The sequence below is a fragment of the Tripterygium wilfordii genome, chromosome 17, assembly GCF_013401445.1.
Source record: "Tripterygium wilfordii isolate XIE 37 chromosome 17, ASM1340144v1, whole genome shotgun sequence".
Classification (NCBI taxonomy): domain Eukaryota; kingdom Viridiplantae; phylum Streptophyta; class Magnoliopsida; order Celastrales; family Celastraceae; genus Tripterygium; species Tripterygium wilfordii.
Genome location: NC_052248.1, coordinates 744,775 through 771,456, shown reverse-complemented (window position 1 = coordinate 771,456; position 26,682 = coordinate 744,775). Strand labels below are relative to the sequence as shown.

Genomic DNA, 26,682 nt, shown 5'->3' with positions numbered 1-26,682 from the left:
TACATTGAAGTAAGTCTGAAGGAAGAACTAAGTATGGGAAAAGGAAAAGGAGAGAAAATTCTTTCAACATTACTTGGACAAAACCCTTAATATAAAATGTCCAAATTTCTCAGTTTGCAGTTTTATCATACCTTGATTTCAAATGTTGTAGGAAAAATATTTCAAATTACATCCTCACTAGCTTTAAATCTTTGTGACCAGAACTTCAAAATATTCCTACAACATTTTAATTTGGTAAGAGTGAGTTGTTGCTCTGAGCAGCGCAATTTTTGCTGTTTTTTTGGCAGGTTTGTATAGTGCTTGAATCTCCTCTTGGCATTTAAAAGACAGTTTCACACTAATAAAGTTGCGTGCCTAAATTTTGCTCGCCATATAAAAAAAAGTCACACCTATTGAATTGCCCACCCAGCCGCAACCACCAGTTATGGTTTGTTGCAAGTAATTCCTTTTTTTGGGTAACTACAAGTCTACAACACCATACAACCTTACACTGGACATTACACGAGTGGCTCCTCTCAGAAAGGCATTCTATATGAACCCAACTTCTAGTTTTCAGTTCCAACATGATTGCTATCTTCATGCAGGTTTTGCTTCCACTCTTTGATATTAGCCTCACCAGCTGTTTTTGCTAAGTTTACCAAAGTGAAGCAATTTAAAGTAAGTTTATACGACTACTACTACTAATATTATTCCTTTGTGTCGTTAAATTTTGTAGAAATCTCATCAGAATCTCATATCTTCTAATCATTCTCTGATGTTACGATCTAACCAGAATTCTCAGGACAAGTTATGGCTGAAGCTACTCTTCACATAGCAATGTACCCTTGGTTGGCACTAGGACACCTGACCCCATTCCTCCACCTTGCTAATAAACTAGCCAAGAAAGGTCACAGAATCTCATTCTTCACCCCCATAAAAACCCAGCACAAGTTAGAGCATTTCAATCTCCATCCTGATCTCATTACATTTGTCCCAATTTCTGTTCCCCATCTCGATGGCCTCCCTCCAGGTACAGAGACCACTTCAGATGTTACTTACCATTTATTCCCGCTCCTCATGACCGCCATGGATCATACCGAGGGTGACATAGAACTTCTTTTCCAAGACCTTAAACCAGATGTTGTCTTGTTTGATATTTCCCACTGGATGCCAAGGTTAGCACGCCGTCTAGGCATCAAGTCCATTCGCTATGACAGCTCCAGTTCTGTTATGACAAGTTATGGTTTATCTCCAGCAAGGTTTATGGAGAACAAGTATAGTGAAGCTGACCTCATGCAGCCTCCCAGAGGCTTCCCATCCTCATCCATTAAGCTCAGCATCTACGAGGCACGGTTTTTTGCTATGGGGGACGCAATGGAGTTCGGTAGTAGAATGCGGTTTGTTGACCGCCACTACATCTGCTTGAGCGAATGTGATGCATTGGGATTCAAGACATGTAGAGAAATAGAAGGACCCTTTATTGACTATCTTCAAAGCCAATTTGGGAAACCTGTGCTGCTCTCAGGACCAATTATACCCGAGCCAACGACATCTACATTAGATGAAAAGTGGGAGAAGTGGCTTGGAGGATTTAAACCAAACTCTATGATATACTGTGCATTGGGAAGTGAATGCAATTTACAGACAGACCAGTTTCAAGAATTGGTACTGGGTCTGGAGCTTACAGGCATGCCATTCTTGGCAGCACTTAAGCCACCTCCAGGACTGGAGTCCGTTGAGTCGGCATTGCCAGAAGGCTTTGAAGAGAGGATTAAAGGAAGAGGGGTTGTTTATGGTGGCTGGGTTCAACAACCACTGATCCTGGAACACCCTTCAATTGGGTGCTTCATAACCCATTGTGGATCAGGCTCTTTATCAGAGGCCTTGATCAACAAATGCCAGATGGTAATGCTGCCACAAATTGGAGACCAGATAATTAATGCAAGAATGATGGGGGTAGTCTTGAAGGTTGGTGTCGAGGTGGATAAAGGAGAAGAAGATGGGTTCTTCACAAAAGAAAGTGTCTGCAAGGCAGTGAGGGCTGTGATGGATGAAGACAGCGAGATTGCCATAGTAAATCGAGCTAACCATGCCAAATTGAGAGAGTTATTGCTTAGCAAGGATTTCGAGTCATCTTATATTAATGACTTCATTGAGAAGCTTCTAGCTCTACTCAAATAAATCCTTTGTGTATCCACTCTAATTTATAATTATCCCTATTGTTCATCACGAGCAGTGGTCATTATACTTCAATAAAGAGTGTATATGTTATGAAGCATCAGCATGCTAATGGTTCTACTCTAAGCATCCCAATCAGAAATATGTAAAAATATGAAGCAAACATCTCTTGATTTACCCTCTGGCCACTTATTGCATTCGTCCACACTACCAACGGAAAACATAAGTTAAGAGCCTTTAACAAACTTTTATCTTTTTACATTTGCCCCAAAATCGCTCTATCTATGTATGCACCAATAATGTTTCAGATGGCTCTTCTCCCATTCTCCAATCTCCCAACAGCTTGAGCTGATGGAGAGCTAAATATTTTCTGTAATTCATACTGTCCCTCACTTGAACACATTCAACCTACACTATGTCCTCTGCTAGGCAACCCAAAAGGCTAATTGAGACTGATTTTACGAAGGGGAGACTGTCATGCTCACCTTATCCATCCATCAACTCAAAAGACTAATCGAGGGACAAACTGTTTAGAGATGCCTATATGAAGGGAAGACCATGTATCTTCTTTGCTTCTAGTTATGGCGATTGATCATTATGAGCCTATATCAGTCTAGTCAAATAAAAGAGAAATGTAATTGTGAAGCAACGGCATGCTAATGGTAACAAAAGCTAATGTTTCTCGTGATTATATTACCATTATAAGCAGACTACTGCTAAAATCGTAAATAATAGTGGATAGCAATTCGCCAACAAAGAATCAAGACCCAATCACGCAAAAACCATGAAATCTAACATACATCGTAGTTAGACTGAAGAAGAACTAAGTATTGGAAAAGGAAAAGGAAAAGGAAAAGGAGAGAATTCTTTCAACATTAACTGGGCAAAACCCTTCATAGAAAATGTCCAAATTTCTCATTTTGCAGTTTTACCATACTTTTTCCATATACAGAAAAATTTCCTGAACCACAAACCTCAAATGAACATGACAACAAGATAACCTACTTACCGTACAACCCCCACAACTAAAAGTCAAAAGAAAGTCCATTCTAATCGTTTTTAGAAAGACTTGAAAGAGAACCACAATAAATATATTCATGGGTATCAGGGCATCCCTAGTGAATTTCTAATCCTGATCAAGAAATCTAATTTTCAAAGAATGCATGTTCTCTCAAGAAAATTTAAATTTGGGGAGCTTATTTCAAAATTCGTACAGCAATGACATACTTGGTTTGCCTTCGGTAACTTCAGTAAATTCATCCATCCTTCCAACCAACAAGCCATTGTAGTTCACTGAATCTCCTTCTTCTCCTCCCTACAAAACAAAATCAAGTTAACTGAATATGATGTTATTGAACCCCTAATATTCCTTACTGATGTCCTGTTAAGGTCCAAGCTCAATGAAGTTCGTAGACTTACCCAGTTTTGACTGTATTTCTTAGGCCAATACCAGAGCTCAAGAACCTACCTTTTAGAAGAAAAAACTGGATCGAGTGGCTGTCGAGGTTCAACCCTCTATATCTTTTCTTTCGTTTTTCTCTGAACCTCCCAGATAAAAGCCGCTTGGGCAGAAGTGGTGGAAGAGAGGAGTCGAGGACTGGTAGTTTCAGGAGAAGTGGGTTGGTATGCTAGAGTTACTATTGAAGCAACATTTTCAATGGAGTGTCTCATCAAAAATTCTCACTTGGGTTTTGTTATCTGAGGTAGCAATGAATGATTGTCAAATATAACATTCCCGGGAATGTTGGTTTACAAACTTCAAAGGCCGGTGTAAAGGTTGAGAGCTAATGTTCCAAAGGTCACACCTTGGCTTCCAGGATGAGCCCTATTGTTCCAAGTTCTGACATGAATAGTTATTTCATTCTTTTAAATGAATTTGTCAGTTTGTGTCTTAAAGGGATTATTTTGGGATGTCATGGTTGATGTTTTCAATCAGGTTGAAGGTCGCTGCAGCAGGAGTCACCGCAGTTTCCTGCAATTTTAGTTTGCCTCACCCCATGGACTTGCAAGATGGCTACATTAGTACCTTTCACTCAACAAACATTGTCAGAATTATTTTTATCCCTTTTAAGTAACTATAAAAACAGGGGACTGTCAATTTACTGTACATCAGTAGCATATGAGAAACTATATTAGTTGCCAGCACCAGCCAGGATACTTGGAGAAATTCCAAATGACGCTGTGAAGCATATGATTTCCCTGCAGCAGAAAATGAGACTTACTCTAGCAAACAAGGGAAAAAAAAACTAATGATATGTCGCTATGAAGCAGCGCTATTCAACTCTTCTCTTACTTCTCCATATGGTCGATTGTAATCACCCTGATGGCACAGTGTCATTAGAATCATCCGCTATGGTCAGTAAAAATCATCCGCAAGATTGATTAGAAGATTTGAACCACAAGTCAGGTTCCAGTATTACAAACTCATAGGATTTGTGCAGAATGAACACTGGATGCATCAGCATTGGCCTCAGTACTAGCTTCTGTCCTGTCTTTAACAGAGGGTTTGTTATCTGAAGAAAACTCAGCAGTAAGCCTTCCCATCTTTTTCTGCAGATCAGCAAGGGAGTCTTTACTGACCTTTCCTTTTGGACTCTTCTTTGCACTAGAAAGCTTGACTTCCAACCTATATAATGCAAAAGCATCACAGCCGTTGATCTCGTATTCAAACAAATGCCACTCAAAACAGCCTGAAGGTTGTGGGTCCATGTAATAAGATCTCTTTTGACCCCCAAATTCTTTCATCACCTGTTTCCTTGATTCATGCCAACCACGTCCAATGTGATCTGGCAGTGACCTCTGCTTACGATTACCACTGTCAAATGCCCTTCTAGGCTTATCAAAAAACAGCCACTCCCTTATTGTTTCGCCCTCAAGCAAGAATAGGTCAAACAGATCTACAATAGGAAAAAGAAATTATCAGTCGAATTAAAACAATAGCAGTAAGAAACTACCTCAGTAAGTTAAATCATATCGAAGACTTGTAAATTGGCATGCTAGAGATGAGCTCTCAATGCAGAAGACTAGGCCATGCTAGTACAATTTATCCAGCAATCATAAAAGACCTGCTGCTGCCAAAAAGATGAGAATAACAAGAAATAAAAGGAAAAGAACAAGAAACAGAGACAAAACAAAGGAAAACATTAAAACAGTAGGAAAAATGCCATTATTAAGAAGGCTTACCACTAGCATTCCATGGAGATTTTGTTGTAGCAGCTCCCTCACAATGAGGTATACCCACACTCTTACCCAGTGTCTTCGCACTAAGAGCATCAAATAATAAATTGTCCTTCAAAACAATGCCCCCAGGCCGCAAAATTGGAGCCATGCCAGGAGAACCTTCATTTAAAGATAGAGAAGCATGAAAGCTGCTGCAGTACTCATGATACCATTGAGATCCTTGGGCAGGCCTCGCACAATCCCAGAGTGCACATTTTGGCCCCATGAAAGCAGAAGGTGGTGGAGATATATAGGCCAGAACATTGGATTCAATATCCTTTCCAAACATTTCGGCACTGCTGGCATCAATAGGGAGCCCATTATCGGATACTTGATGCAAACCAAACTGATGATAATCCAGCTGAGAAACCATGTCTGAATTATTGATGACTGTATTTTCAAGACCTGGGACACTGCTTTGGAACTGATCAAATCCTTGAAAACCATGTTCCTGGGAGTTAGCATTCAAGACATGTTCCTGTGGATTATTGTTCAATGCGTAGTCCTGAAAAAGAAGTGTTTTGTATTATCATCATCAGAAGCTATAAATATAATCATAAAAACAAGTAGTAAGAGGAAAGTTGGAAACCCATTAGAATCTCACAGACAATACTAAATAAACTTTAAAGGTAATCAACATAAGCAAAGCTCTCAACCATACTTAGAATTTTATTTGCGTAGCTACATACCAACCTCCTATACCCAGAATTTCATAATTCATGCACATTCTCCCATTTCTTAACTGTGATTTCTCGCAGAACCATTACAAAATGTAGAGCTAAAAAGTACGTGCGGCATGACAATATTGAGCATGTCTCACATCTTTATAATGTAATGACTCAAAGCAAGATTAAGGGCAAACAGCAAGCCATTTGTGACCTGATATAAAGCATTGAGTTCCAAAATGTAACTATGTTGGGACAACTGTTGAGTTGGCGGTGTCGCCTGGTTTCACATGCTTCTGCCTATTCTTTGTACATATAAATAAGTAGAAGGATGGAAAAAAAACAAAAAAACAAAAAACTTACGCCAAACTCCAACCTTTCAACACATTAGTCATTTGGGAAATATGGAAGGTTCACAAAAAATTGATGATCGTAACCTTTATCCTTTTGTATGACCGAGAGCGAGACCAGTATTCTCTTTGGCCCATACAACTATTTGTCCTAGTTGAGAACTCATACCTTCTTTACCTTAAAAACAAGCTATTTTTCATCTTTTCCATTTTCAGGAGGAATTTTATTGTAGTCATATGACAGAAAAGTGCAACAGAAAGCATTTCCAAATTGACCTCAAGAGATCTAGAACAGAAAAAGGCTATTTGAATTTTTCCAGAAATGGAATGGAAGTCTAATATAAGTAAAACCTTGATCTAGAGGGATCCATTTAAAATAAATATAAAAGATAGACTTTTGATTTATCCCAATTCATTTATTTAATCAGGCACATTGCAAACAATAAATGGGTAGATATCATGAAGAAGTGAAAATTTATCCAACATAAATCACGAAAAAAAATACCATAGAAGTACAAGATCCCACCTCTTGAAATGCCTCAAAACTGTGCATATCAAGATTTTGGGCATCATGCTCAAGCTCAGGCTTCGGCTCAGCCTTCAGTGCTGATGATTCCAAAAATTCACTAGTGGCATCATCTTCCTCCTCACACAATTGCAACAATCGACCTATATCATCCGAGAACGACCCAAGACTACCAACCTACAAAACAATATTTATTTTTAAAAAAAGGTAATCAAAGATATTTCTATAGAAAAAACAAAGATTAAGCCGAAAAAACACTTAGATACAATGACTTGAGGATACAAACAAGTAGAGAAGATGCCGATGATGGGACGTTGAGCTCGGCTTTCCACTCGCGGAGACTCTGATAGACTTGCTCCTCCAACACCACCACGTCACTGGTTCGACCCTCTATCCTCGCTGCTTGAAGATGAGCAAACCTTTCTTGAAGATCATTGACCCGATTTTTGGCATTTTCCATCAACAGATGGTGAGATGTCGATGTGCATTTACTCTTTGATCCGTTCTGCATTGGAATCCTAACAAACCAAAACATTTATGACTGTTAACATATTAACCAAAATTGGCATACCCATTGCATCATAAAAATAAGCACCAAGGCACAATAAGGAAAAAAAAGATTACACTCATGTAGAGCGAGAAAACACCATTATTTCCACCCTCAATGACAACACACTGCTGTAATCCTCTCAACATTAACTTTCCATAATTGAATTTAATACCAAAAAAACAAAAAAACAAAGCAAAGACACTTCTTGATTGGGTAGATGACTGGTTGTGAAGATGCAAATCTTGTCCCTTTCTATCAGATAATCAAATCAATGTCATAACTAATTCTTTGAGTTTACATTTATTTTCTTTTTCCTTTGTTTTCTCTTCACCCAAACAGAAAAAATTAGCGGAAGTAACCAAACAGAGGGGAAAACTGTAAAACATAATTGAATTGAAACAACTATAGCCAAGTGATTGATTCATCAAAATCCTCAACTCTGCCTCGAAACCTAAAACTCCGATGCTAATGTGCAGCAGACAAGAGAATCTTATACCAAAAATAATCAAAAAAATCGGTGCCAACAATACATAATTCAAAGCATTACCTCTAAAAATTTCACAACAAGCGATTAATATGACAGAACGAGTAACGAAGGAGATTGCCCTAAGAACTTGTCGCCTGTAGAGAAGAAGAAAAAGCTTCCAGCTTTATTTTGTACAGAGCCAATTTGCTTGCGACTCGTCTAGACGGTCTAGTCGTCTACATAAAGTTTCGTTAAATTACCACTATACCCCTTTTGAGATCACAAATCAGCTCGGTCCTACAAAGTGGGCCAATTTCTTTGAAGCCCAATAATATCAAAAAGTAGCCCAGTTGGCCCAAGTCACAGTACCCAATTTTCACCCTCTCCCTTGGTCGGTGCTGGGCCGAGAAAATATGTAAAGCTTAAAGCCTTAACAGCCAGTCAGATATCGGCCCATTAGAGTGCTCGTGGGCACGTAAGGTTACCATTCCGTGCTTCGATATCGACTATTGTAGAAATATGAAACGGGCTGAAGAATTGTACAAAAGGGCCAAAAGTTTGATCCTGATGCAAACTGGGCCTTTGCATGAGCAAGTAGCCCAATATGCCTGGGCCCGTAAGAATTGCTCAAGGGAGTGGGACCAAGGCAGCCCAAACTGGAGGGTCTTGGGTTCAAATTTTGTAAATGGCCTTGAGAAGTTGATAGGGGAATTGGGCTCTATCCAGATCCAAAAGACTTTCAATCTAAAAGATTAGAGACCAGTTGGCTTGTTTTTTTGCTAATTCAATTTGACTTGTTGCGTGCCAGTATAAGTACGCTAGCTAATCTTGTTTTGTTAATGAAAAGTAGGTTCGGCCCCTGTTGGCAGAGACTGTTCATTCCCTCTTCATATAAAATTCTCCTATGAGTCGTAAAATGGGTTTGTAACGAGTTCTTAACTTTTAGAGTGTGTTTGGATTGAGGGATTTGGGGAAAGGGAAGAGAAGGGAAAGGGAAGGAAGAGAATGGAAAGGAAAATACATTTCCCTCTCTCATGTTTGGATAGATAAAAAAAGAAAGGAAAGAAAAGTAGTTTAATTTACTAGTTTATCCTTATTTTTTATGTTTAAGTGTTATGTTCAAGGGTAAAATAGGTTTTAAACTTATAAGTAACTTAATTAGTAATCTCTTCCCTCCAAATGACTCCATTTTGGGAGGAAAGAATTTTGACAAAAATTTAATGAAATCTTCATTCCAAATCCTCTCAAATCCCTCCCCTTAATTTTTTATAAACTATCCAAACAAGGGAATTGGAAGCAAACTCTTTCCTTCCAATTCCCTTCCCTCCCCTCCAAATCCCTCAATCCAAACACACTCTTAAGGTTCAAAATTTAGAAAAAAAATATATTTATATTTTGTTCGGTCTTACGAACCCAACAATATATTTTTTATTCGAAATAAAAATCAAATGCAACTTGAAATGTGTATGAAATGTCTTTTGTATTATATCCAACAATCTAAAATTATTATGTACTTTTCATGTTGAATTTGATTTTTATAACAAACAAAAAAAAATATAGTTAGATTCGTAAGACCGATCAAAATAAGAATATATTTTTTTAAAAAAAATTTCAAAAATTTTAAACCCTAATTTTTTGGATCTCCTGCCTTCCATGTGCTCTATAGTCTGTACTATGTGTTTCTCAAATGATTTCTATATTTGATTCAACTCTCTAAAGCCAGCTCATTCCAACAAAGTCCTATCTTCTACATCTTATCTTATATATTCCCATTCACATCCCAACTAGACCCTCTTTTAAAAATAATAATAATAAAAAAAAACAATAAGCAATGGCTGCATCCACGATTCTCCCACTCATTCTCTTGACACTCACTCCAGTACTCCTCATCACCATCCCTCAAACCCTAGCCAAAACCCCTGTAGCCCCAGCCCCTGCACTTGCCGGTCCGGTTAACCTAGTCAGAATTCTTGACAAAAGTGGCCAATACAAAACCTTCTTTCGCCTATTGCAACAAACCCAAGTGGGAAACCAAGTCAATAACCACCTCAAGGGCTCCATTACCGAAGGCTTTACCGTGTTCGCCCCTACCGACAACGCCTTCCGCAATCTCAAAGCCGGAACCATAAACAGACTCACCAACCAACAACAAGTTCAGCTTGTGCTTTACCATGTCGTAGCAAAATACTACTCTTTGAATGGTCTTCGATCGGTTCGTAACCCTGTTAGGACCCAAGCTACGGGCCAAAACGGCATTTTTGTGCTTACCTTCACTAGTCAAGGAAATCGGGTCAATGTGTCTAGTGGCATGGTTAAGACACAAATTAACAATGCTCTAAGGCAGAAATTTCCTCTGGCTGTTTATCAGGTGGACAAAGTTTTGTTGCCTAAGGAGTTGTTTGGAGCAAAGTCTCCGTCGGAAGTGGACAAAGGTTCCCCCGCTGACGGGAAGTATTCGACGAACGATGTGTGTTGGATATGGTGCAAATAGTAACGTGACCAAACACAGTGATGGCAGAAAGAGAGAGCTACAACCTACAAATCTGCAGCGTGAATAAAGGGAGGCGTGAATAAAGGAACGAAGCTGCTTCTCTAATATCCCCGTTGAATAAGAGGGCGAAGGCTTTTTGAAAAAGTCTTTTTTGTCTTGTAAATGCATTTTTTTTTTCGAGAGAGGGGGCTTCAAGTTCTTAGGAAGAGCCGTACGAGGCAGCTCACGTACGGTTCGGGAGCCGAGCCCCAGCACAGGGGCTTAGGTCAACACTTATCTAATAGCCAGTCATCAATTGGAAGCAGGCAAAATGGTGATGAATTGCAATTGGTCCAAACCTTCGACCAGCGACTTATTGCGACCCGCCCAGAATGCCCATCCATACTAAGACCTTATTCACAATTCACACAGCGAAGAAAGGCCGAGTGCGAGTGGAAGAGGGCGTGGCCAGAGGCACTCCCAAGCTGCGCTAATCCCTTTCAATTGGTCTCCGGTGTCGTTGTATGGAATCCCTACCCTGTTTTCCACATGGTTCTTTCCTCCATCGATATCCAATTTCTCTTGCCATTTCATTGTCCTTTTTTTTATGGGTCTTGGATCTGAGGAATCTTGGCTTGGATTGGGCTCAAATTTTATAAATGGCCTTGAGAAGTTGATAAGGGGAATTGGGCTCTATCCAGATCCAAAAGGCTTTCCATCTAGAAGGGATCTTAGAGATTAGAGACCAGTTGCAGTTGACTTGTTTTTTGGCTAATTAAATTGATTTGCAGGTTTTAAACTATTTTTAAGTAAAACTTGGTGCGTGCAGCAAGTATGCTGGCTAATCTTGTTTTGTTAATGAAGAGTAGGTACGGGCTCTGTTGGCAGAGACTGGTCTCCTCTTCCATGTCCAATGGATTATGACTGGCTGACAGAATAAATACATCTGGAAGTTCATGGGTCCTTCTCATCAGATCGGTTAAGACTGATTAATGGATCTAAATATATTTCTTAAAAATAAATCCAGACTCATCAGATCGGTTAAGACTGATTAATGGATCTTATGATAGTTATTATGGATGTTTTTTGAATCCAAATCATGTATTGTCCACTAGGAGATACCTTTACATGTATTCCTACTCCATCTTACAGTTTCAGAAATTATCTTGTCTTCCTCATTTGAACTCATATAACTTCTTTAATTCGGGACAGTTAATACCCAAGCATATACTCAAGAATAGACAATACCTTTCAATGCAAAAACTCATCCAATATATATATATATAAATATATATAATAGTTAGCACAGCATGTGGGGAGGCCCTAAGTGGCAGTGCCTAACTGTGTATTAGAAACCACTTGTAATTGTTTTCAGAGACATCCCGCAATGAGATGCCTTATCATGCCAGGCTGCCAGACCCACCAAACATTGTCTTCTATTTGATTGATCAAAAACTTCGATTCCAACAATAATTACAACCAGACTAGAGAATAGTGTGTATATATGATCTTCAGATGGTTTGGATCAGATTCAGACCAAACATTATTTGATCATGTCCAATCTGTCAATCATATACACGTATGTGGTTTGTAAGTAATGTAATAAATGGAAATGTTTGTTTCAATCAGTCCAAGTGAGGGTAATAATCATAATACTCCTATATAGCAAGACTTGCGAACCAAGATATATGTATACAGCTAGCCTTAATGAATTGTTAAAATTAGATAGATGTGAAAATAAAATTTGATAGAAAGTAAGCACTTCCCTCTCTCTCTCTCTCTCTCTCTATATATATATATATATTCCCTTGCTGCCTTCCATGTGCTCTATACTATAAGTTTGTCTCCTGATTTTTATATTGATTCAACTCTCTAAAGCCAGCTGATTCCAACAAAGTCCTAACTTCTACATCTCAATATCTTATCTTATATATTCCCATTCACATCCTAACTAGACCATCTATCACCAAAAACTCCTAGCAATGGCTGCATCCACTATTCTCCCACTCATTCTATTGACACTCACTCCTGTACTCCTCATCACCATTCCTCAAACCCTAGCTCAAACCCCTGTAGCCCCGGCCCCTGCGCCTGCCGGTCCAGTTAACCTAACCGGAATTCTTGACAAAAATGGTCAGTATACAACCCTCATTCGCCTATTGCAACAAACCCAAGTGGGAACCCAAGTCAATAACCAGCTCAATGGCTCTACTGAAGGCATGACCGTGTTTGCCCCGACCGACAACGCCTTCAACAATCTCAAAGCCGGAACCCTAAACGGCCTCAACAACCAACAACAAGTTCAGCTTGTGCTTTATCATATTGCACCAAAATATTACTCTTTGAGTGATCTTCAATCGGTTCCTAACCCTGTTAGGACCCAAGCTACGGGCCAAAACGGCGGTGTTTTCGGGCTTAACTTCACTAGTCAAGGAAATCAGGTCAATGTGTCAAGTGGCATGGTGGTGACACAAATTAACAATGCCTTAAGGCAACAATTCCCTCTGGCTGTTTATCAGGTGGACAAAGTTTTGTTGCCTGAGGAGTTGTTTGAAGCCAAGTCTCCATCGGAGGCACCATCGGATGTGGACAAAGGTTCCCCCGCTGACGGGAAGAATTCGACGAGGACTGTGGGGGCGGAGGAGCCGTCGACTGCAGGAAATGGTTCAGGTGGACTGAATGTGGGGTTTGGTGTTGTTGTTGGACTAGCATTGGCTTGCATGGGGGTTCTTTCTTGATTATCAAGAATTGAAGATGGTTTTCAAGATTTGAATATTTTTCATTTTTCTTTGAGGATGATGAATCCTGGGGTTTGATTATTGCATATACACCTTCATCATGTTCTATACATTTTATTTTCCCTTCCTCAATTAATCAATTGTTTCATGGGTGTTTCATTGCTTCATTTCCCATTGTGTGCCCTAACCCTAATTTTAGAATCTCTTAAGCATGCAATTGGGCCGCCAACCTAGAAAGCCCAAAACTTAAAGAGTTTGCTACGTGGGCTTGTATAGCCCATGATCTTCTATACCTAGAATTATAAGCATCATACTGATCCTAGCATAGCACAGAAAAGTAGCAATCAGAACAGTTGAAATCTAATAAAAGCAAATTGATTGTTACAAAACCAGTTTCTAGTAAGCAGGAGCATGAACCCTTATCATCCACACTTGCAGCAAAGATTAAACAGAATATGCTGAAATCTAATAAAAAATAGTAGAATAAAGTGACAAGAACAGAAATTTTGAAAGACCAAACACCATACCATAACATTAATCTTAGCTGATCTAAACTGGAAGTGATGTCATCTGGTTGATCTACCCAGATCAAAATAATCTCCTTCTTGGCTTTGAGTTGCAGAGTTCTTGACTAAATCCCCATAGTTCTTGAGAGAGAGCTGCAGGTTTATGCTATAACTCATCATCTTTCCGTCCCATCTATATGAACACCATCTGGGCTGATACATGGGAGTTACACCATCAGTTTTCAGATCATAATAATAGAATTCATTAGCATAAATAAATATCATGCCATCCTCCCAAGCTCCGCAAAAAGGTGGTGAATCTCGCCACGAACGATAAGTACTTATTCTATACTCCTTTGCCCACCTTTCGTTGTCGTAATCTTTTAATACCCATATCTCAAGATGGTCAGTCGAAGACGACACGTCTGTTAAAGCCAGGGTTTCCCTCCAACTAAACAATTCATACTGTCTGAGGAGGCTATGAGGCAGAGGAGTCACTCTGAATTTTTCCTTTCTAACATCAAAGGAAACAATCATACCCTTACTTTTCAATGGTTTCCAGTGTATGACTTCAGATGCTGGCACAGCCACAGAATCTTTACCAATACAACAAGGAGGAACATCAGAGATCTGCCGCCATTCGCTCGAGCCCAAAGTGAGAACTTTAGTCACTAAACTAATATCCATATGTGTTCCTTTCCACTTTCCAACATCACAAACATAAACTAGCTTGTATTGGTTTGTTGTACTGTCAAATCCTAAACCATAGGACTTCCTAATGGTGTCCAACATAGTTGGTGTGTACGAAGTCGAAGTCGAAGTCGCTCGTGGTAGCATTAGCACTTCTCCTTTGATGGGATTATAGAGAAAGGCTTCCTCAACACAAGAATTGTTTTTAAAGAGGAACAGCCCATAACCGAGGTAGTTTGAAACCAAGCGAACATATGAATTTGCAAATCCTGCAATCCGCCGCTCACTGGATATTAAGACATTGTTAGAGAGATCCAGTTTCAATGAATATAGTAGGCTCTGTTGGTGACCATAGTGTTTAAGGACCACAAGTTGAGATTTTTTAAGGAAAGGAGGACTATCAATAATTTCGCACCAGCATTTACAGACACGTCGACAGCTTGGAAGCAGTTCCACTGACAATCTTGATAAGATGTTGATTACCATATCAACCGGGAGAAACAAGGTCCATTCTCTAGATTCAGATTCTGACTTTGATATCTCTTGGTCGCAACGGTGGTTTTCCCCTCCGATGATCATCTTTTCTGCCATGTTTTTTTTTTCACTGTCCTACTATGCCAACAATAATGAAGAAGAGCAAATGTCAGAATATGTATCAATAAACAAAAGAGTCAAATTACTAAATTAAAGAAAGTAGAGAAAGAAGATGCTAACAACCATTAAAGCTGAATCATAATAGAATTTGGTGTCAAGATGAAGAAGGCAAAAAATAAAGTTATGATGAATTTGGAAAATTGAATCAACTTTTGAAAAAATCAGAATTTCTACCTAAACTGAGTAGTAATACTTGTATTCTATCTCCTTCACTTGATGCAGATATTGTTAGCCATGTCAATTTGCAATGAATAATCTTTAACAGGTGTCTAAGAAACACACAGGTTGAGATCCTCTGAAAATGTAGACACTGATAAGTATGTTAGCAAAGAGAAAGCTGTTAATGATTTCACAACTTTGCTACAGCTTCGAAAATGAATTAGGAACATGATTATTTCCCTTCGAGGATTATAGAGAAAAACTCGCTCTCTGTGATTTCGCACCAGAATTTGCAAACAGATCGGCAAGATTGCAGTAGCGATTTTGACTGGCAATCTCAAGAACACATTGATTAGTGTATTAACTGGGAGGTATGAGATCCCTTGTTTAGATTCTAGATTCGATTCTTGGGTCTTGCAGGGGGTGCGTGTTTTTGTTTTTCTATGATATTCTTCATCAAAACTCAAAATCTGATGTATATGCAACCCAGAATTCAAATAAACAAGACATGTAAAGAAGAAAAGACATTGTTCCATTGATTTGTACCTGGCGAAGAACTCCGGCTGTATTTCACGATGCTTTAGGAACGATGATGAGCAAATACCGAGACTCTTTAGCCGCAGATGCTGCTTGAGACTCGAAGTGGAATTCTTGTGGGGAATTATTTATGATATGCGAAGGAAAAAAAAAAGAAACTTATGGGCCTTGGCCCATTTGCAGAATCATTAAATTTGCGGGCTTTATAAGTAATTTAGGAGTCAAGGTAGCCTTTCAAGTATAGTACTGCAATTTGTAATCACTGGCATCACAATTCACAAACGAGTAAGCCATCCTTCCAACGAACCACGAGATAAGCATTGTCCATCAGCATTTGAAGACTTAAATCTTTCAAGAGCATAAAAATGCTTATTTGCTATGGAATAAAGTGAGGAGAACAGGTCAGCGATTCAACAGAAAATGTTGAAATCTAATCAAAATAAGCAGAAAAAAGTGAGGAGAACAACAATTATCAAGACCAAACACCATACCACAACATTAAAGTAATCCTAAACTGGAAGTAATGTCATCTGTTTGATCTTCCCAGATAAAAATAGTCTCCTTTTAATTATCTTTCCTTTCAATCCATATGAACACCATCTGGGCGGATACATGGTAGTTACACCATCAGTTTTCAGATCACAATAATACAATCCATTACGATAAGTTTATATCACGCCATCCTCCCAAGCTCCAGAAATAATAGTGAATCCGGCCAAGAATGATGAGTACTTATTCTATACTTCTTTGCCCACCTTTTGTTGTCGTAATCTTCTAAGACCCATATCTGAATACAGAGATTCCGTAGCCGCAGAAGCCTGCTCGAAGTCGAAGTCGTCTGGGGAGGGAGTTTTGATATGCGAAAAGGGGAAAGTACGGATAGACCACTCAAACATATGATTGTTTGTAATTGAGTCATCGAAGGAATTTTTTCAACATTTTAAATTTTTTCAATTAGGTCACTTCGGTCAATTTCTGATCAATTTCAATTGGAAATTGTTGACATGGCTAATTGCGAGAACAAATCACTCATTTTTTGCTGACATGGATTTTTATGACGTGAAATTTATATTTTATAATTATTTATTATTAAGAGGTTTTTTTTCAAATTATAATTTATTTTGAAATTATTGAAATGGTGAAGGCTCAAATGATATTTTTCTGTTTCCAATTTGGGTTTTCGAAGATCCAAACGCACAATAGTAGCATCAACAAAGACGAGATCTGTCACGATGATAGCGCTCCAACGGTGAAGGCTCAGACCATTGATGAGCTCCACTCACTTCAGAAGGAGAGGTCCACGCCCAACACTCCTATTCAAGGGAACCAGTGTACGACGGCCTTTCCGTGGTCGGTGTGTCGGATCCAGTGGGTAGTAGGAGTAAAGGTAGATGTCGTCGGCGACTCAAAATTGAGGGGAAGAGAGGAGGGAGAGAGAGAGAGAGAATCATTTTTGAGATTTTCTTTGGTTAAAGAGAGAGAAACAAATGAAAAAGAGAAAATTGCAACAAAAAAGTGGACCCTTAGATTGGACGGCCCCTCAATCTTGCTTGCCTTTGATACCATATCCGAAGAGGAGCGCCAGAAACAACAGCTCCAGATCCAGTCCACCATGTATCCCCTTGATCATATGGAGGTATCGCAATCAAGATAGCTAAAACAGAGCAACTTCGAAGCACCAATGTCGACGACGAACCAGATCGATTGAGAAAGAGAGGGAGAGAGACAGAAATATAGAGTTTGAGCAGGATGAAATGACCTAGAGTTTATGCGATTTCATTCGGGGGGTTTTTTTTTCCTTTTCGAGTTTTTTTTTCTAATTATTAACATATTATTATATGTCACCTTTTATTTAATTAATTATTATTCTATAATGACATGTAATGTCCATGTAATCAAAATATGTTGATATGTCAACAATTTTCTGCTGAAATTGATGGGAAATTGACCGGAGTGAACTTAATTGGAAAATTTTAAAACATTGGGTGATCTAATTGAAAAAAAATTCTTTCAGTGACCCAATTATAAACGACCTTATCTTTGAGTGACATATCCGTACTTTGTCATATGCGAAGATAATAAATACGAGCTTCTGGGCCTTTATCCATTTTTAGATCCACGGACTCCATTCTCGACTGCCTCTAATTCATTCAACTTTAGGGCTTCTACGGAAAAATAGGGACCGTGCTCCGAGGGTTTCTTCATCGCCACAGCAGTTGAGTTTCAGGTACAAATCCATTCACCACTCTCTCTAGCTTTACAAAATGTTTAGTTTATCCAAAAAAATTTGTTTCCAATGCGTATCTTGAAGTGAGTCGCTAGGAACTTATGCGGAGACACTGTTAATAGACTCTTCATCGCCACAAGTAGTTGAATTTTAGATACAAATACATACTCTACTCTCTCTCTCTATATATATATACATATATGGACTTTATGTTTGTTTTATCTGAAAGTTCTCGTCTTTGAGATGCGCATCTTGAGTTTTGGCATTGTTGAAATCAGTGAGAAACATGGCCGAGGATGAAATAACTGGGGCTGAAAACCAACTCTGCGAAGGACAAAAAGCGAAGCCCAAATTTAAGTCGAAAAAAGAAGAAGAAGAAGAAGAGATACCATACCTTGCTGTTGAGTTGGTGATAAACATATTATTAAGATTGCCTGCAAATTTACTGGTGAGATGCCGGCAAGTGTGCCGATCCTGGTGTGAAGTAATTGATAGCCTTTCTTTTGCTCACAAACATCAGGCTAGCTACCATATGGAAGAATTTCGAGTTGTGTATTATGAGACCAGGTCACATGATAAAAATTTGTATCTGCTGAATATTGATGAACCCAACTATAGTTTCAGAAGAATCAGAGTGCATCCAATGATTGCAGATTCACATATGTTGTGCTGGTTAGACTACATTGGATATGGATTGTTTTACGTTTTTTGCAACGGGCAAACCTTTCTCTATAATCCTATTAGAGGACAAATGTTAATTCTGCCACTAACTCTTCTGTCTACATCTTATGGTTTGGGGTTTGATAACGCAACAAATACCTACAAACTTGTTAATGTTCTCCTGCTGGAGGGAAAGTATTGGATTCAAGTTTACACATTAGGCACAAGCTCGTGGCGACAAATCTCAGCTGTTCCTCCTTGTGAATTTGATTGGCATTTAGCCCCCGTGCCTGCATATGGAGATGTACACTGGGGAAGTAAGAATCTGATAGTTTCTTTCGACCTTAAAAAGGAAGAATTCAAGTCTACTCCTCTTCCTTACCGTGACCGGTTTCAGGAGACTCGGGACTATAAATTGTTTGATTTTAGAGGAGCCCTGGCTGTAGTATATGAGTCATACTCATTTTCCTCATACTCCGCGATATGGGTCTTGAAGGATTACGACAACAACAGTAGGTGGGCGAAAGATTACAATATAAGACCTGCATTGAGTTCACGATATGTTCTCCAGGTTACTGCTTGGAATGATGGCATGATAATTGGTAAAGGTGAAAATTTGTTTTATTATGATCCAAAGTCTGATGGCCTGACCACTTTGGACAATGAAGGTTTTCGATATGTTAATGGCAGTGAGATGAGAAATTATACTGGAAACCTGATCTCTCTCAAGAATTATGGAGACTTGGCGTAGGTCCTCTAGGAGATCATTTTGTTCTGTGGAGAGCTATAATTTGGTACTGGTTTTATTTTCAGATTCATATCTTTTGTTGATTTCCTATCGGTTACTAGGGTAATGATTTGCTTAAGTTCATGTGAGTTGCTAGTTGCTACAAGTTCAAGGATATGTATATCTAGCCCTCATTTAGCAGGAAGGCTACTAATTTCAGGACCTATTTTGTTTGTATGAATGTCTAGTACTCTATTTTGTTTTTAAGTTTGAACTCTTGCTAAGTTATTAACTTATTATAGCTATGAACATGGGAAAAAGTTTTCTCAAATCTTCAAAACAATTGCATTGCAGGTTCTGAAGAAACACTAGAAAAGAGAAGAATTTGGTGATGGTGGAAAGTGTGTGTGAGAGATAAGCTATGTATGACAAAGTAAACAGAGTGTTTTGAAGTTTGAAGTAGAATAGAGAATAAGAGGTAGCCTGGTTGGTCAAGTTGCTTGCCTAGAACTTTGAGGTCTAGGGTTCTATTCTCATCAGGGATTAGGATTTGGGTAATTTTCATCCACTGTGATGGGGCCATGTTCTTACCCTCCTGTCACAGATTTATCCTCCCTGACTCGAACTGTGCACTAGATGGTAAACCGACGTGTCCTATTCTACTACACCGAAACCAACGTACCAAGGCACGGAACAATCTGAAATGGGCCACGGGTCCGCATGTACAGATGGGCTTGCAGTGATTGAAGCAGCATAATCCATTAAGAAAATTAAGGCCCAAAAGGCTTAGAATTGGTAAGCAATTGCAAGCCCACAAAACTTAGGTTACGCCAAGGCCTCCAAACGCCATTCTGCATGTGGCCCGTTTGTGGAAACAATAGGCGGTTCAAATGTTTGAGACTCAAGCCCAGCCCGTGTTGTTCGTCCGTGTCTCTCTCTCTTCATTTACATCAAAATCCACATAGTTTATTAATCAAAATTAGTCTTGTTGTTTAGTTGATTGAACCTCAAAAAACGACATAGTTTATTCATTTCATATTTCCACAAGCAAGATCAACTAAAGAACATGATCCCAGTTATCCTAAATGTTCAGATAGACGCTGTACGCATCAAATTCCTCAGTATAAATTAAATACACTTAGAATTTGATACAAATTACAAATATTTAAATCAAAGTGGATTTGATCTCTTCTTTTGACGTATTCCACACGAATACGGAATCCTCTGATTTTAGTTGAGTGCTTCAAACAAATTCTACGAATTTGTAATAAAATCCAGTTGGATTTGAGTGTTGGACTTGAATTTAGGATTTGATTGTCGGACTTGAGACTTGATGGAATTCTAAGAATTCTGGATTTAGAGAACTTGAATTTCACTTCCGAGACTTGACTTAGACTTGAGACTTGAAGGAATTCTAAGAATTCCGGATTTAAAGAACTTGGACTTTTCACTTCCGAGACTTGACTTGGATTTGAGACTTGAAGGAATTCTAAGAATTCCGGATTTAGAGAAGAAATTTGAGAGAGTCTTTACATAGTTTCTCTCTACTCCTCTCCTTTTTTTTTTTTTCCAAATGAGCTTGGTATTTATAGGCAAAGGGAGAAGTGGGATTTACTTATGTACCCTTGGCCTTAACCCTTGACATTAAGGGTATTGTAGAGAAATCACTTAATCAATGATTATCCCTTTAATTTTATTTTTATTTTATTTGAATTTGATTTGATTTGTATTTATCTTAGATTTTATCCATTTAACAATATTTTGGGCTTCATAAATTATTTTAATTTAGGGCCCACTATTTTATTTAATTGGGCTGCAAATTTTTTGTGTCTACAAATGCCCCCTCAAGACTTAAGTTATCAAAGACTAGATAATTTAAGTCTTGAATTATCTAATAAAATTTGTTTTATATAATCACAATTTGATTTGTATTTGATAACTTATAACTAATCTCACTTGATATAGGAGATTTAGTCTTATATAAAGCCAACTATGCCATAGAGTTTGTATACTCCACACCACGCATAAAAGGTGAGATGGCTTTCTTCACTTTTTTTTTTTTTTTTTTTTTTTTTTTACACAACACCTTTGTTTCCTTGTTGCATCCCATATATATATATAAATGTTTTGCTTTAAAAACAACCAAATTTGACTTTCGTGGTTGTGATGTTGCATGGCTGCACCATAACTATACATATACATATATACACACCTGTATATGTATTCTTTCTTCGGCAGCTGAAATTTCTTTTTCTTTTTTTTTTCCCTTTGGAAGCTGATTTTTTTTTTTTTAAATTTAGATATGGCCTCCCGCAAACCGTGTTCAGCCCCAAAGACGGATTCTGAGGGTAGCTCAAACTCTAATCCACAATGGATTACAGAATCTAGTAATCCCAAATTTAAAGGGAAAACAATTCGTTTTCCGATGGCTTTTGTTGGACTTCACTCTTCTACAGATATGCAGAGTCATCTTAAATTTCACGTCAATAGTGCAATGACTGGTAGTTTTGCTATCCCGACGTCAATCGATTTCAAGGTTTGGATATGTCTTTAATTAGCAAATCCAAGGAATTGGCATCCACGGATGCCCGTCGTCCTGGCCTACCTTACTTGTGTATTGCACCACATCATAATGAGGATGACTTCATCCCACAGCCTTTGATTGTCGAGAATATTGGGAACAAATTTATTAGATGGGGGACATCTTTGAACCCCAGAGGAGAGATTTCATATCTTAATGGATTTTGGGAGTGGTACAGACGGGTTGCTGGACTCCTTAAGGATAGAGGCTTGGAGGATTTATCATTAGCAGTCGAAGCAGCAACGATGGAATATCATCGTCCCCCTTCAGCATATCGGGCTTTATGTGAGGTATGGTGTCCTGAAACCAATACCTTTGTGACGAGGCATGGAGAAATTGGCATTTCTCTTTGGGAGATCTTATTTATGCTCGTATGCTTATTGTTCCAGACTTTACTAAGGAACGTTGCAAGATAGAAGCAGAACAAAAGGAAGTTAGACTTGAGATTTCTCGTCTAGAGAAGCAAATAATGCTTTGTCCTCCAAACTTGACTCCATTGATGAGAAAATGAAAAAGGAAAATGATGACCTTAATCAATTGAAGGAATCACATTCAAAGCTAGAGAAGCTCCAAGTTAAGGATGCCACTACAGTTGAGTCGATTGCTAGACGGAAGGCAACTTTGGAAGATGGATTCCGTGGGCTAGCAAATTGGATCAAGAAGAATTAGACTTCTTTATTTATTTATTCATGTTCTTTGTCATTTTGGTTAACTTTTTTTTTTTTACGTAATGAACATTCATATCAATGAATTCATTTGTTTTTTTTTTTTTAATGCTATAACTTGGCACACCATCAAGTATGCACATATAAGCATTAAACGAAGGTATTCTCATTAAAGAAAGGAACCTTAAATCATAACATGAATGTATATTTACATGCTTCGATTTTGTCCTTTCGAAATGATAAAACAAAGAAATTTTTTCTTTGAATTTGATTGAACTTGAAAATAAAAGACAAAGTCTTCTATTTTTATTTGGATTTAAAATGAAAGACAAAGTCTTTTTTTTTTTTTTTTTTTGATTTGACTGAATTTGGAAATAAAAGACAAGGTCTTTTTTTTTATTTGATTTGACTGAATTTGGAAATAAAAGACAAGGTTTTTTTTTTTATCTGATTTGACTGAATTTGGAAATAAAAGACAAAGTCTTTTTTTTTTATTTGATTTGGAATAAAAGACAAAGTCTTTTTTTTTATTTGATTTGATTGAATTTAGAAATAAAAGACAAAGTCTTTTTTTTTAACTGAACTTGAAAATAAAAGACAAAGTCTTCTATTTTTATTTGGATTTGAAATAAAAGACAAAGTCTTTTTTTTTTTTTGATTTGACTGAACTTGGAATTTCCCAAGCTGCCTACGTACTCCTCTTGAGGAGATCAAGTCAAACGTAGTTCCAAGGAAATTTTTTTTTTTTTTTTTTTGATGCCATTCATAGTTTATACTCATATGGGCAAGGAGTATTACAATTTGATTCTAAGCGTAAAAACGCTTCAAGAATTTTCCATTGATAGGTCCGATCCGTAGACCGTCCTTGTCGATAATTTTATAAGCACCATTTGTGTAGACTTCCGTGACTACATATGGTCCATCCCATTTGGGTAGGAACTTGCCCCCAGTCCGTCGAGTGATCAGAATCGGCCTCCTTATAGCTAAGACCAAGTCTCCTATTTGAAATGATCGAGGACGTACTTTTTTATTGAAAGCTCTGGACATACGAGCTTGATAGCATTCCAGTCGCTTTTGAGCTTCCAATCTTCTTTCGTCTAAGGACTCAAGTTCTTCCAACCTTAATTGAGCATTTTGCTCTGTAGTAAGGCCTTCTTGGATAGCAATCCTGAGAGACGGAATTTGACATTCCAGTGGTATTACTGCTTCAACGCCATAAACCAAAGAATATGGTGTGGCTTGTGTTGGTGTTCGATAAGTTATTCGGTAGGCCCACAAAGCTTCTCCTACCCTTTCATGCCAATCCCTCTTTGACTTGGAGACAACTTTCTTTAGCAAAGTGCAGAGAGTTTTGTTAAAGGCTTCTGCAAGTCCATTTGCTGCTGCGTTGTACATGGAGGAATTGTGTTGGACAAAATGAAACTTTTGACAAAGTTTGTCCATTAGATTGTTATAGAATGGTCCACTAATGAACTTCACTTGACCCAGTTTGGGTTACATGATGACATGATGTCAGCTGGTTCGAATTAATTGTGTTCTCCAATCAAACACTCGCATCTTGTCTACCACCATTTGCTTAAGTTTTTAAATTACTTGTTAGGGTTTTGACTTGTTAACCACTTTACTTATGGATCACATCATAACCTTATACAAATATATATATATATATATATATATATAATTGATTTCATGCATCATACTCTACAAGAGATCCACTCATATTTTATGAACCTATTAATTTATAGATTAAAAAAATACATTTTTTAGAATGGGACCTGAATCACTCCTCTTTGGATGTAAATTGAGTCAACTCATCAGGCCTATGTAATAATTCACAAAACTACATATGTCAGCCTAGAAAATTCATATGTGAATTCGTATCTCTGGAGAGGATTTGATCCTAATAAAAGAGCATAACTCACATGCACTTTAACACCGGGCACCGACCAACATTATTATTAACTAAAAATTAAAATGGTTTGTACCAAAAAAAAAAAGCTGGTCCTTTCGTGCCGGTTCATCATGGGCAAATTTGAGATTTTTTTAATGATGCTAGCTTGAGACACGTGGGGGTGTGTAAGAGACAACTCATTTTGCCACGTCATGCAAACGTAACAAGGGAATAGAAGATCCCGGTCCTTGCATATGCAATTCATGACGTGGCAGAGAGAGGTCGGTATTGTTGACATTGTTCGGAGTTATCCATGCCACGTGGGGGCCCAGGAACTACATCATCCACATGTCGGTGACGTATGGGTTTAAATTCAACTTGCTTTCATGCTTGCGTCATCCTCTGCGCACCGTCCGCGAGCGGTTATTGTTTTCTTTTTGATATTTTCTTCGGTACGTCTATTTATATTTATTAAAAAAAATAGCTGAAATAAAATAATCAACAAAATATATATTATCAGATTTTAGGTAAATCTCCAGAGAAAAATCCCGAAAAGTTGATGCTTCGCAAATTGCAAAGCCATGGAATCATTAAATTATTGAGACGCCTTTTTTTTTTTCCAAAGAAAACTAATTATATATATATATATTCTTTTATTGTAGTTTTTTTAATCTTAGTTCACTAGGCTAATCCAAGTATCACGGTTCGAAATCTAACTCACTAGTTCCATTAAAGGCTTTGTTGAATCTTAGGGGTGAGTTTGATTTTATAAACTACTTGGTTGGATAAGACATAGTCGATGTGAGATTCTAACAATTATGTTCAAATTTTCTTCTAAATATATAGTATTATGTTAAATAGATATCTTTTGATACACCATGTATGTAAAATCATTTAAGTGATAGTTGAAGGGTGAATCTCTATAGCATCAAATTATATGGAATTAGAATGTTCTAACTATGATTCTCATTAAGAATAATATCTTTGTGATTAAGCTTTGGGTTTTGTTATAACTTATTCTGTCGTCAGGTGAAAAATTTGTACGACATTCAATAAAAAGAGTAAACCTATATAAGCGGACACATAATATCTAATATTAGTTGAATTTTTTTTCTGTGGGCAATTACTATATATATATATATATATATATCTGTGTGTGTGGACATAAGACATGATTTTTCTCAAACTTCTGGTAAACGTCACAAACATGGTGAATCACACCCATACCTACATATATTGATATATACCAATTCAAGCATTCTAGGTAATGGAATATGCACTAATAAATAATACACTTTAGAACAACAAGACAAACAAGTGTGACACATATCTAACGTAAGCCCACAACTAATACAAACGCGTAATTAACCCACAAACACAATGACCCCTTCAAACATTCTCCATCACTTATATGTGTATATATACACACACACATATTCATCATGACATATAGACTTACAACCACCCCCCTCCTCTCCCTCTCTCTCTTGATCTCGAACATATAAGCAATAGCAATGCAACAAGCGATTCCTTACAAGTCATGGTTACCAATTTACACAACCAACAACAACCCACTGAACCCATCAAGCCTAACCCAGAAGAGCAACAATGGTGTTAATGACGGAGGAGTGCTAAGAGGGTCAAAGAAGAAGATGGGGACCATGGTGTCTGAAAATGCAATCATAGTGTTTGCAAAGCGAGGTTGTTGTATGGGGCATGTTGTGAGGAGACTGCTTTTAGGGCTTGGTGTGAATCCTCCACTTTATGAGATTGATGAAGAGGAGGAAGATGGAGTTTTGAAGGAATTAATGGAGATTGTTAATAAAGGTAAGAAAGTGCAGCTACCAGCAGTGTTTATTGGTGGGGCTTTGTTTGGAGGATTGGATAGAGTTATGGCTACTCATATTTCTGGAGAATTGGTTCCTATTCTCAAGGAAGCTGGAGCCTTGTGGCTTTGATATAATTGGTCAAATTTTGATCTTGTCCTCTGTTTTTGTTTTGTTTTTTCCTTAAAACTTGTAATAGGTTTCTGGGTAGTTGAGTTGATGAAATTGAAGGATCCAATATGAAGTTAATAGGTGGATCCAAGTATATGATTTATGACTTCTATTTCAATCTTGTTTAATGAAATGCTTCTTTGACTCGCATGGAAGAAAACTAATGACTTTTAGCAATCCAAATTGGGGAAGTCATGTTTGCATCATCTTTATCTGAGCCTTTGTCCCAAAAATTTAGAGTCGGCTA

At 37.9% G+C, this 26,682-nt stretch overlaps 7 protein-coding genes across 13 annotated transcripts; 5 read left to right on the top strand and 2 right to left on the bottom strand.

Annotated features, from left to right (window-relative positions):
- Positions 1–756: 756 nt before the first annotated feature.
- LOC119982358 (cyanidin 3-O-galactoside 2''-O-xylosyltransferase FGGT1-like) lies at positions 757–2,160 on the top strand. Its single transcript, XM_038825683.1, has one exon. It carries the CDS (start codon positions 790–792, stop codon positions 2,158–2,160), a length of 1,371 nt encoding a protein of 456 aa, XP_038681611.1. The 5' UTR covers positions 757–789.
- A 1,997-nt stretch (positions 2,161–4,157) lies between these two features.
- Positions 4,158–8,148, bottom strand: LOC119982357 (transcription factor VOZ1-like). Of its 2 annotated transcripts, XR_005464383.1 has the most exons (6): positions 8,015–8,148; positions 7,204–7,435; positions 6,918–7,094; positions 5,341–5,881; positions 4,451–5,054; positions 4,158–4,356 (listed from the first exon to the last, which is right to left on the bottom strand). XR_005464383.1 is itself a non-coding variant. In XM_038825682.1 (5 exons), the coding sequence occupies exons 2-5, from the start codon at positions 7,426–7,428 to the stop codon at positions 4,582–4,584; spliced, it is 1,416 nt and encodes a 471-aa protein (XP_038681610.1). In that variant the 5' UTR covers positions 7,429–7,435; positions 8,015–8,148; the 3' UTR covers positions 4,158–4,581. The 2 variants fall into 2 exon arrangements, 1 of the variants encoding a protein (XP_038681610.1); XM_038825682.1 differs by having other exon boundaries at positions 4,158–5,054.
- A 1,616-nt stretch (positions 8,149–9,764) lies between these two features.
- Positions 9,765–10,504, top strand: LOC119982361 (fasciclin-like arabinogalactan protein 9). The gene has a single exon (XM_038825684.1). The coding sequence runs from the start codon at positions 9,765–9,767 to the stop codon at positions 10,422–10,424; it is 660 nt and encodes a 219-aa protein (XP_038681612.1). The 3' UTR covers positions 10,425–10,504.
- A 1,659-nt stretch (positions 10,505–12,163) lies between these two features.
- On the top strand, positions 12,164–26,599 carry LOC119982045 (glutaredoxin-C9-like). 2 transcript variants are annotated; one of them, XM_038825212.1, is made up of 3 exons: positions 12,164–12,183; positions 15,303–15,306; positions 25,911–26,599. In XM_038825212.1, exon 3 carries the CDS (start codon positions 25,953–25,955, stop codon positions 26,394–26,396), a length of 444 nt encoding a protein of 147 aa, XP_038681140.1. In that variant the 5' UTR covers positions 12,164–12,183; positions 15,303–15,306; positions 25,911–25,952; the 3' UTR covers positions 26,397–26,599. The 2 variants fall into 2 exon arrangements, with proteins under 2 accessions (XP_038681140.1, XP_038681141.1); XM_038825213.1 differs by having other exon boundaries at positions 12,165–12,179.
- Positions 12,304–13,265, top strand: LOC119982044 (fasciclin-like arabinogalactan protein 13). Its single transcript, XM_038825211.1, has one exon. It carries the CDS (start codon positions 12,386–12,388, stop codon positions 13,139–13,141), a length of 756 nt encoding a protein of 251 aa, XP_038681139.1. The 5' UTR covers positions 12,304–12,385; the 3' UTR covers positions 13,142–13,265.
- On the bottom strand, positions 13,482–15,812 carry LOC119982042 (F-box protein At5g65850-like). 5 transcript variants are annotated; one of them, XM_038825209.1, is made up of 3 exons: positions 15,697–15,812; positions 14,753–14,946; positions 13,482–14,623 (listed from the first exon to the last, which is right to left on the bottom strand). In XM_038825209.1, the coding sequence occupies exons 2-3, from the start codon at positions 14,926–14,928 to the stop codon at positions 13,708–13,710; spliced, it is 1,092 nt and encodes a 363-aa protein (XP_038681137.1). In that variant the 5' UTR covers positions 14,929–14,946; positions 15,697–15,812; the 3' UTR covers positions 13,482–13,707. The 5 variants fall into 5 exon arrangements, with proteins under 5 accessions (XP_038681137.1, XP_038681134.1, XP_038681136.1 ...); XM_038825206.1 differs by adding an exon at positions 15,166–15,286 and having other exon boundaries at positions 13,482–14,949; positions 15,697–15,787; XM_038825208.1 differs by adding an exon at positions 15,166–15,286 and having other exon boundaries at positions 13,482–14,946; positions 15,697–15,787.
- LOC119982043 (F-box/kelch-repeat protein At3g06240-like) lies at positions 17,800–19,568 on the top strand. The gene is made up of 2 exons (XM_038825210.1): positions 17,800–17,914; positions 18,193–19,568. The coding sequence occupies exon 2, from the start codon at positions 18,201–18,203 to the stop codon at positions 19,323–19,325; it is 1,125 nt and encodes a 374-aa protein (XP_038681138.1). The 5' UTR covers positions 17,800–17,914; positions 18,193–18,200; the 3' UTR covers positions 19,326–19,568.
- Positions 26,600–26,682: the final 83 nt, after the last annotated feature.